The 12,007-nt window shown below is 37.2% G+C and overlaps 1 protein-coding gene across 1 annotated transcript; it reads left to right on the top strand.

The window, feature by feature from the left end:
• Positions 1-10,712: 10,712 nt before the first annotated feature.
• On the top strand, positions 10,713-11,633 carry LOC308705445 (uncharacterized protein; the record flags this gene model as incomplete). The annotated part of the gene is made up of 1 exon (XM_081390468.1): positions 10,713-11,633. One exon carries the CDS (start codon positions 10,713-10,715, stop codon positions 11,631-11,633), a length of 921 nt encoding a protein of 306 aa, XP_081246594.1.
• Positions 11,634-12,007: the final 374 nt, after the last annotated feature.

A 12,007-nucleotide genomic window follows, 5' to 3' on the forward strand; every position in this document is an offset into this window, starting at 1 on the left:
TTAGCAAAGTACGGTGTAACTGCAGTCTTCCACTCTCTGATGCGTCCGCGGGTATATGCGGGGGAAAAAAACGTTAATGGCGGCGGCGCGTCCGATTATGCGCAGCTGGCACGGATCCGGCACACATCCGCCGTGAGGATTCAATGCAGTTGTGGCGCGTATGGCGAGTGGATAATGCCACGGATAACTTACCGAAGTCGACAGTCGTGTACTTTTACGTGACCGAAGGGGTACGCCGCATCACAGACGCGTGACACCAACGTCGCACCACAGCACGTCTCATCACAGACGCGTGACACCAACGTGTGACTCCAACGTCGCACCAAAGCACGTCTCATCATAGACGCGTGACACCAACGTCGCACCACAGCACGTCTCATCACAGACGCGTGACACCAACATGTGACTCCAACGTCGTATCACAATAAATTAATATCTATTTTCCCCCTAGCTTTTCTTATCTTTCCTTTGTTATCTTTCTAATCAATCATTCTTTTCTTGTGTTCTGATGACATTGAAAATATCTTTGATACAAATTTTGTATTGTATACAAAGTTGTGTATCTCATTAATGTCATCTCTGAATGGTTTACGGGCATAGTATTTTTTTTTTTTTTTTATAATTCACTCACTTTCTACTGGATATGAGGACTATGCAAATTATACACCATCAAAGTCACAACTTTTTGCACAATTAGGCTATTAACAACAACTTTAAAGTTGAACAGATAAATTCATTATCTATAAACATAATATTCTGGAATGTGTCATTCTGAGTTTTTACTTTTGAAGGTGGTAATAATTTTAATTAACACAGTTGACCATAATGGGCGAATACACAATATGAAACTATTCACGATATTGTTTACAGAAAAAGGTGACAAGAAAGTATTTTAATAGCCTATTATTTTCAAGAAATCAACAATGAAAAAATATAAGACAGGGAAATAGTCTTTTAGTCACAAAATGTAAAACAATGTAGGTTCATGTTCAAATGTTCAAAACAGGGCTGTCAGTGTCGATTATTTTATTTATATATTTTTTGGTCAGAAAGATAGATCTGAAGTGAACAATAGCCTTTAGTATGACTTAAATACATTACAAATGAGGCGATATAATTTGTTCAAATAAAGTATTAAAAGTAATTAATTTTATTGTTTTATTTAACAACACTATTAAAATACATGAAGAAATATATAAACAATGAACTTATGTATATTACTATAACAAATGCCAACAGAGGGCGCAAGAGGCCTGACGATAATTGTTACACTTGACATCAAGAGCAAACCATTGTTTATCTAGTGTTTGATTGCACTTAATCTGTAATGTTTTGCTATAGCCAACAGTTTCATTTTGAAACCTCAAACATCTATTTGCATTCTTAGAAATATATTGGTTCATTTTTTTGGTGTTGTTAGCGTGTTTTTAAGTTGCTAAATAAGTTCAACAGCACAAGTTTCGTCCATATTCCGAAATGCACCGAAAAGTACCAAAACATAGAATAAAATAATACAAGGAATGTCCATTTTTGCCACAAAAACAACTGTTGAACAGAATAGTACCAATGGGTTAAATGTATAAGGATCTATGTTGTCCCACAACCAGGGCCGCGGGAAGTGGCAATTGTAAATGCAACGCATATGTTTGTTCATTAAAATGTATTAATTTTTAGCATTTAGTCATTTATTTGTAATAAACACTTTAAGTGGGCTATTTAAAAATGGTTATTTATATGTTAAATTATCTTTTTAAAACATTAGCGCTGAGTGTTATGTAATATTGTGTGTGTCGAAAAAATTTGTCCGCATGCTGCTAAAAAAAAAAAAAAAAAAAAAAAAAAAAAAAAAAAAAAACCCACTGTCAGTGTTTTGTAAGGAACAGGCAAATATGTTAAATATATCAGGATACATTTTAATTGTTTACTAATAAAACAGTTCTTTTTTTTATGTCAGTGTCGGCTAGACCAACCCAGTCTCTTCGCAGCGCCAGAGAGAAATGCACATTTCATACGAATTACATAAGCAGCGCCGTCTGTTTTCTTTCGTTTTGAATTGTCCTGCTTAAAAGTAGACATTTCAAGCTATCTATATGTCTCAGGTCTGTGAGGCAATAGGCTACCTTATAGGCCTATGCTGAGTTTCGGTTCATTTATGAGACGAGCTCAGGTTCGCCAGCGCCTCCGTGTCCTGATTATCTATTTTCTAATAGCCTATATTTAGCTACTTCTTATTAAATCCAGAAAATTTGTTGATGAAATATTGATTAAAATTAAGATACAATTAATACAAAACGAAATTAAATTTAAAGACAGGCTTTGTGCTTTCAGTTTTAGGTCTCTGTGAAAGTTTTAAAACATTATTTTAGTGCCGCTTTAGAGCGCTCACGTCCGTAGCGGAGAACTGTCTGTAACTTTTTTTTTTTTTTTTTGTGAAATAATTTTTTTTTAAAAATGCAACTTATTCCAGTGCGACTTAGGCTAAATATGTTTTTTTTTTCTTCTTCGTGGCGCATTTTTTGACTGATATGCGTCTCCGGAGCGACTTATAAAATAGGCTACGGTAAGTTAATTATTATTTTTGTGCAAATGTCCCATAAAGTCCCATCCTTTAAGGATTCATTTATGTCCCGTTGACCGGTCCATTGCATTACGAATAAAAGCAGAATCAATAAAGTCAAAAATGTGATGTGCAGTCAGGTGGTTTGAGTGTGCGCGCGTTTTTTGACGAGTTTTATAGTCTTGATATTGTTTCTTATTCAAAAGTGGTCATAAGTTACCATGTTTTTCCTTTTTTTGTAACAAAAAAAACCAACAACTATATTTTGACAATAAATTGATAAAACATAAGAAACTAAGCATATTTTTTCAGAATACCTTGTTCTCCACGTCATTAAATGCTGAAGAAAATGTTGAATGACTTAAAGAGAATAAAGGCGAGATCACTAGAAAACAAGGCAAAAAATGTGCATGGGCTCTAAGGGATAGTAAAAAAGAATGCCTTCGATGTTCAATATATGTAAATTTTTTTACACACTAATGTTATAGCCAATATATTTACACTACCGGTTTTTATAAGATTTTTAAATATTTTTAAAATAAGTCTCTTCTGCTCACCAAGGCTTCATTTATTTGATTCAAAATACAGAAAAACTGTGATATTGTGAAATATTTTTACAATTTAAACTGTTTCACAATTTATAATTAATACAATTTTATACAAACGCTGAGTTTTGGTTAAGTTGTGAGATGCGCTCCAGTTCACGTGCAATGCAAGTGACCGCGCGGGCGCCTCCATGTCATGATTATATTGTCTGCTATTTGCTTCTTATTTAGCCTATTAAATCCAGGCAACTGGTTAATGAAAAATTGCTTAAAATTAAGGTGCAATTTATACAAAACGAAATTCACTTTAAAGAAAGGTTTCCTAAAAACAACACTTATGAAGTGGTCAAAATCATGTCTCCCGATATATTGCGCATCCAATCTTACTCATGCTGTTCACTTTTCATTATCAACATAGATTGGGGAAAAAATAACATTATAATATTGTAACAAATATGAAACCAAATGCGCTTATTTAATGGCTACAACATGTCTAAAGACTCTCTATTTATACAAATTGCTGCATATTCAATTAATTCTGAATTTTGCACAGTTCAAACTAAGGCATTTATTTGCGCATAAAACATCTGCAACATTCATCAAGTTCACGGATAATTGTGCCTGCATTTATAAATCATTATGATATAAAATCATAATAAAATAGGCTATACTATATGTTCAAAAAATTAGATGTTTAATTACACGTTAAGAATTTTCCTCCCATAGAAAACCATTATAAGAATGCTTAATGTGGCTTAATGCAGATAGAATGTCCCATTATTATGTCTAAATAACAGATATTATATCGAAATAACAACGTATTATGTCGAAATAACGAGCTACTTATGTCGAAATGTTGAAATAAGGACTTAATGAAATTGAAACAAAAATCTTTTACACGCTAACGTAACAGCCAATATAGTTAGGCTACATCGGTTTTTGAACGGTAAGATTTTTTTAAGTCTCTTCTGCTCTCCAAGCCAATGCTTCATTTATTTGATTCAAAATACAGCAAAAACAATAATATTGTGAAATATTTATTCAATTTAAACTGTTTCACATTTTAAAATGTATACAATTTAAACCTTTCTATTTTAATATATTTTAAAATGCAATTTTTTTCTGTGCTGGCAAATTTCAGATAGTTGCTGTTGTTTTGAACTTTCTATTAATCAAATAATCGTAAAAACAAAATTGTACACAATTGTTTTTAACATTGATAATAATCATAAATGTTTCTTGAGCATAAAATCATCATATTACAATGATTCCTGAAGGATCATGTGACATTAAAGACTGGAGTAATGATGCTGAAAATTCAGCTTTGATTGCAGGAATAAATGACATTTTAAAATATATTCAAATAGAAAACAGTTATTTTAAGTTGTATAAATAGCCTATTTCAATATTACTGTCTAAAATATCTTACCGTTCATAAACTTTTGACTGTAGGCCTATAGCTTATCAAACATTGAATAGGCTAAACTTAGTTATTAAGCACCAGTGGCCCTTTTTGAGAAATTAGTTTACTGTAGGCTAAAAGCAATAGCCTATAACAAGTACATCTACTAAGGAAAACTCTGAAATGTTTAAAGGCGAAATACATTGGGGAAGCCGTGTTTATCATGCGTCTTATTAGGCGACGTACAGAGGGACGACGTGTTTTTTTAGGCGTCTTATTAGGCGACGTACTGAGGGACGACGTGTGTATCAGGCGTCTTATTAGGCGACGTACTGAGGGACGACGTGTGTATCAGGCGTCTTATTAGGCGACGTACTGAGGGACGACGTGTGTATCAGGCGTCTTATTAGGCGACGTGCCTGGTTCAGACGTTATGATTTTTTATACATTTCTCACGTACGCCGTCGCCACGTCGCCGTAAGTATACGTTACTACTGTGACGTCGCCATGACGTCGTCGCCGGTCTGTCATTTGACGTCTCTATCAATCCCATTCAAAAATAGACACGGACTGACGGCGACGGAAGGGTAGACTGCTCCTTCGCCTTCTTCAGGGTAGACTTAGAAAAGGCATTATCCACTCGTCATATGGCGCGTCTGGTCGGCGCAGCTGCCCCGGATCGGCCCCGCACCCGCAGGACGGACTGTCACAGCGTTCGCAACAGACAAGTCTGGCGCAGAGTTGGTGCAGATCTGTATAGTGAGTGCGACTGCTGCGCGAATCTGCTGATTCGAAAACGGATCTGGCACAGATGTACACAGATGTAAATGCTGTCTGGGCGGGATCTCCTCCAAGGCGATGGGAATCATGAACTCTTTCGTCAACGACATCTTCGAGCGCATCGCCGGTGAAGCGTCTCGTCTCGCTCACTACAACAAGCGCTCCACCATCACATCTCGAGAGATCCAGACCGCCGTGCGTCTGCTGCTGCCCGGAGAGCTGGCCAAACACGCCGTGTCTGAGGGCACAAAGGCGGTGACCAAATACACCAGCTCCAAGTAGAGGAGTCAGCGCAACACACACACAAAGGCTCTTTTAAGAGCCACGCATATTATCTGCAGAAGTGCAGTTGAATTGCACACTTAATCACATACATGTAGAGAAAAAAATGTCGTAAGTTAATTAATGTTAAGACATTTATGGCTGGTTTCACAGACAAGGCTTAAACTCAGGGTTCGAAATGACTTCGGTAATGATTTTCTGCAATTTCTACAGTTATTTACTTTAAATCCCCCAGTATTATGCCGCGTTCCAGGCAACCTGTAACCCGTGTTTTTCCAACTCGTAACTGGGAGTACATCGTTCCAGGCAACCTGTAACCCGTGTTTTTCCAACCTTATACCCGTGAAAGTGCACTGGAACGGCAGTCAAACCCGTGACCGTGACCCAAACTTCCCACCCGTGAACTCGTACTAGATCGATGTACTACCAGTTACGAGTTGGAAAAACACGGGTTACAGGCAGGGACGGACTGGGGATAAAAAACAGCCCTGGACTTTCTCCCAAAAAGGCCCATCATCCGGCCATTCGCCAGCCGTGTGCGACAGACACTATAGCCAGGATGTCCTGATACTATGCTAAAATACTGTAGCCTATCAGAAGGTATTCACAGCAAGTAACATCTCAAAACCAATGATGATAATTGGCCTCAGCCTTCAAATAAAAACAAAAAATGTACAATACCATAAAATACAAATAATGAAATGTCACTGGCTATACAGAAACCCCAAATTACACAAACTTGTAATTATAAAACATATAGTTACTATATACCAGGGGTCTCCAACCTTTTTGTGTGCGAGGGCTACCTCAAGGGATAAAATAATCTAGAAGGGATTTTTGTTTGTTATACTCCAATATTTATTATACATATAACATGGTGGTTCTTTTTTACTTTTCACCATCAAATAATAAAATATCTTGATATTCTGGTTCAGACTAGTTCAGAAAAAAAAAATCAACAATTCCTGAAAAAAATTATGAATATATATATATATATATATATATATATATATATATATATATATATATATATATATATATATATATATTTTTTTTTTTTTTTTTTTTTTTGGGGGGGGGGGGGGGGGATTTTCTATAAATCTATGTGTTATCAAAAATAGTAGTCCAAACATTTAGTATAAATATAAATGCAAAAAATAAATAAATAAACTGCCATAACTTCTAAACAAAAGCATTACTGCATTACATTTAATACATTTATACATGACTAAATTAATAGGCCTATAACAGCATTTTAATATGAATATATAGGCTACAGGCACATTTCTGCCAAAAAAGTTTTTTTTTTTTTTTACTAAAGTTAATTATGTTGTGGAGTGAAATGTCTTCTAACTGGTTTGTTCTAGGAACAATGTTTCGTCTGTTATTTGCGCCAATATGTTGAGAATATCAGCGCTGTTTCATCTGGCTTTTAACAAGCTTAAATCACATAGTCATCTGTGGGTTTATAAGAGAGCATTTAAATGCTTATCAGTGGATCATGCAGCTCTGTGTATTAATGTTCGCGTGATCGAGATCAGCCCGCAGAGCTGCTTTGGCCGCGATTTGGCCGAGCTGATAATGCTCTGCGCTGCTCAGATCAAACTAGTTTTGTTCCGCTTTTTGAGCGTTTGCCATTTGATGTTTCTCATAAGCAACGCAAATGACAGCGTATAATCAAAGAGAGTTGGGTAATTTTGTAGAGGCAAAAGTGCAAATTGAAAAGTTTAGTTGAAAAGGTCGCAAAATGATACCATTAGTTGAAGTCTGTGGCATGTGCCGACGGCCCTCGTTGGGCGGCCGTTCTGGACTTTTCCAGAATGCACAGATTGTCAGTCCGTCCCTGGTTACAGGTTGCCTGGAACGCGGCATTATACTGCTATTTCTCTTTACAGTAAATAACTGTGATTCCCATTGCATCATGGGAATTTTCTGTGACGTCTAACACCACATACAGAGACTTACTGTATTTTTTAAATTTGCTGTATACTACTGTATTTGACGTAACGGTCTCTCTGGCTGGCACCATTCCATCGTGCTTTTTATTTCCTAATTTTTGCCTTACACCGCGTGTCTACAACGCTATAATAGCCAGAGGCTGTCTATATTGGACACATTGAAGCGACCGGACCTTTAATACAAAATGCAAACCTGTTGGTTGAACCTGTTTGTCCCTTGTCAGAAATAGCGCGAGCGCTTGGACTCGGAGTACCGTACGTCAGAAATATAACGGCCGCGGCGCATCACTACACTGTCTGGGATTTGTCGTGTTGCGCTGGCCAGAGCATCCAGTGTAATATCAGTGGGGTCTGTCTTTTGTTGGATCGCGCCGTTCGTGTCTGGCCCGGGGAAGAGACGGAATTCACTTCACCGAGAGAGAGATCAGCAAGCAAGAAAAAAAAAAAAAAAAAAAAAAAAAAAAAACATTCTGTGTGTGTTGACAGTATTGTGCCCAATTTAACCTATGTTATAACGTGTGCCTAACTTACTCGTCAACATGGCGGTAACGAACTTTACCACGGTAAACTGAGCTAATGTGGTGGTTATAAAAATATATAAATTTATATAAAGAAAAAAAGGAAATGTTTCTCTGTAGAGACTCTGAAGACATTGCAGCAGCTCCGTGTCCGGTGTCTTTTTTATTGACCATTATCTCCCTAACCAGGTATAAATGAGTAAAACTTTGTTGAAATACACTTTATATAAGTCAAAGATGCGGAAGACGTCGAGTGTCATTGTTGAAGTGTAGTCAATGTGTATATATGTATGTCTAAAAGTTCGGTTCAAGTTAACCGCGTGTGTATCACGTGTACAACTGGTGAATGCTAAACTGATGGCAGAGACCATGCGGTCATATAAATGTGAAAACGAGTAAATTAATATTATATTGGTGTTTTTGAGAAATAATTTAAGAGTTAAGTGACAGATGACACTGTTTAACAAAGGAATCTGTTGGTTCAGAGCGAGTATGTGGTTTTGTAATGAAAGTGTGTAACTAGATAGAGTATAAAATGTGAATATTGTATTCAAAATACTGTACGCAGTATTAAGAATGTGCATTTTAATGAGTTTATATTGAAATTATTTGTGGAAAGAGCACCTGTTGAGAAGCTGTATAGAAGCTGAGAATAATTCTGTTTTCTTTCTGTATATGTGTTTTTCTCTAAAGAGATCTGAAATCTGTTATCATATGTTTCATTGAAATATGAGAATGCAGAAATATTTGCATTAGTCAGACAATACAGAGACTCTGAAGACATTGCAGCAGCTCCGTGTCCGGTGTCTTTTTTATTGACCATTATCTCCCTAACCAGGCGGTCAGGGTGCTACACTAACGTTTCATTTTACACACTTTTTTAGATTATTGAATTGTCGAGTTAAAATATGCCAACGAGCAACGCGTTTACATTAACAATAAATGTGAATAAACTAATGTGAAATTCTGTTTTGGTTGTAGATAATGTTGGCCTACTGATGAGAACCTTTATAGTTTTAGCATTAGTATGCAAACTATAACATATTATATTTTTTTTTATAAATGGAATTTAATATGTAGGCCTATACTTCCATTTTTATATTTGTTTAAAGGCAACTGCAACAAAGCGCCAATTCGCGCCAGTGACTTCTAGCAAGATTCCTGAGGTAGGCCATTTGTGATATTTTGAGATACGTTTGCTGAAATGATTAGCAATATGTGAAAATTGCTCACTGGTGCAGAGGTAGTGTAACCCTGACTTAATTTCAGGATTAATAATAAGAATTGTATATAGTTTAAATCAATTATAACGTATAGTTATGATTGTTAACTGAAATATAATGTAAGAGGAATAATTCGAATAAGATGTATAATAGAATTGACCAATGATACCCCTTTTCCACCAATGCTAAACAGGTGCTGGTTCTGGGCTGGTGCTTATGCCAGTTCGGTGCTGGTTCTATTCGCCAATTATCTAAGAACCAGCTCGATTTTCCACTGACTGTAGAGCCAGAGTAGGGCTACCTCCGTTGTCCTAGCAACGCGTCTTGACAACCATAACAGCAATGGAGAACTACCGGTACATATCAATACTCCTGCTCCTGGCTTTACAAATTAACACTGCAATTCAAAAACGCGCATTGACAGCTCTTCGTGACCGGTATGGACAGAGGATACGTTCAAAAAGAAAGGTAATTATCTCGCATGTTTTGACTGTTATTATTATATGTTTTGCTGGCTTGCGATGACAACATCTATAGCATATATCACTAACTAGCGGTAAAGTTCAAGTTCAAGTGTATTATAAGTTATGAAATGAATGTTGTGTGTTTAAAATAGGGTGACCAGACGTCCAGGTTTGACCGGGACACAGCCGATCTTGAGTTGCGTGTCCGACCAGAGAAAAAAACTGTCATGTCAGGACGCTACAATGTCCCGGTTTACACCAATCACTATGAAATTGTCCCGGTTGTCAGCGATTACATAGCCGACGTGGTCTAATTATAGCCCGATCACTAACTAAACCCATGTAAAAAGACTAATAAAGCGTCCAGCGTATGATTTTAACAATGTGTGTGTGTCAGTCAATCATTGCAGTCTGCGTCTGCATTATCTGTGCAGCCAGTGTTACAGTGTTTGTAAACATTGTTGCAATGCCTCTTCTTAGTTCTTATCAATGCCGTCTTGTTTTAACGGTTAGGCTATTTCGCTAGCCAGGGATGTGCAGAGACATTTTGGGAAAAAAATAGGCTTAGTTAATAGTTAATAAATAATTAATATTATTTATATGAAATTGTAATGCACATGCAATGTGCATGTTTTCTATTTCTTAGTTCCCAGAAATCTGGTCACCCTAGTTTATGTGTGTGTGTGTGTGTGTGTGTGTGTGTGTGTGTGTGTGTGTGTGTGTGCGTGCGTGGGGGGTGGATGTAATACTATATAATACCATAGCCTAACTTTAAACAAACCAAATGATACAGGATTTTATTTTTGCAGATTGTATTATGGCTGAGGGCAAGGCGGAGGAGGACACATGTTGTCTGGGCATACCACCGATCACACTATTGGTGGGACACGGTTGTGCCGGATTTCACCCCTACACAGTTTGTTGAAAACTTTCGAATGTCCCGGGAGTCTTTTGAATACATATGCGATCAAGTCAGGCATCCCATGGGCAAAATCAACACCAATTACCGTATGTCTGTTCCAGTGAAAAAACGTGTAGCAATTGCTCTCTGGAAGCTGGCTACCGGCATTGAGTATAGGACCATTAGCCACCTTTTTGGTGTAGGTCTAAGCACAGTGTTTAACTGTGTTCAGGATTTCTGTGACTCGGTCATAAAGGTCTTGCTCCCTAAACACATCACCACTCCAGATGCTGCTAAGCTGATTGAAATGTCCACCTTCTTCCATAACCGCTGGAGAATACCACAGTGTGTTGGTGCAATAGATGGAAGCCACATCCCAATCATTGCACCTGAGGAGTATCCCCGTGACTATTTCAACAGGAAAGGGTGGCACTCGATTATATTGCAAGGAGTTGTGGATGGCAGAGGCCTGTTTTGGGATGTGTGTGTGGGATATGCAGGGAGTGTGCATGACGCAAGAGTACTTAGGCAATCAAATTTATGGGACCAACTAAGTGATGGGGAATTATTTGGACAAAACAAAATGATCATCTCTGGCATTAATGTTGGATTCTACCTAATCGGTGACCCCGCTTACCCAATGCAGAAATGGCTTATGAAGCCCTTCTCCGACACTGGAAGACTGTCACCTGAACAACACACCTACAATTACAGATTAAGCAGTGCGCGTTCAGTTGTAGAGATGGCTTTTGGAAGGTTAAAGGGCCGTTGGAGATGTCTCCTCAAAAGAAATGACTGTAAGCTGGAGCTCAGCAAGAAAATGACGTTGACTTGTTGTGTGCTTCATAATATCTGTGAAGAGCATGGTGACAATTTCATTGAGGAGCGTGTGGACAGGCAGTTAAACGTTCAACCTCCAGGTCAGGCATTACCTGAGCATGGTGAGCCAGAAGGGGCAGATATTAGAGCAGCCTTAATCAACTATTTCAGTAGAGAGGAGTGATTGTTTTCAAACATCAATACTGCCAGTTACCTGTTTCCTTCAACATTTAACCTCTAAAAAGCATCTAACAGAAAAAAATGTTCAAAATACATATTTCATGGTGTTTATTTGACTACACTTTGTCTATTTGAGTCTGTATATTTCTTCTAAATGCACCAAAAGTTGGCATTAGTAAATGTCTCATTTGCATACTTAGACATGAGACATTTTAGAAAACTTGTAATAGAAAAAAAGAATTGTCTTAATATCAGAAATCAACTGGGGAAGTTTCATGTGTTTGTTCAATGTTTTTACTTGTTTTGTGGTACATGTATCTGTTGATTATCCCTGTAATTTTGTATAGGTAGTTAATGTGGAATACATTCATCAAATGA

Source organism: Scardinius erythrophthalmus, assembly GCF_964197995.2.
Source record: "Scardinius erythrophthalmus genome assembly, chromosome: 2".
Taxonomy (NCBI): Eukaryota; Metazoa; Chordata; class Actinopteri; order Cypriniformes; family Leuciscidae; genus Scardinius; species Scardinius erythrophthalmus.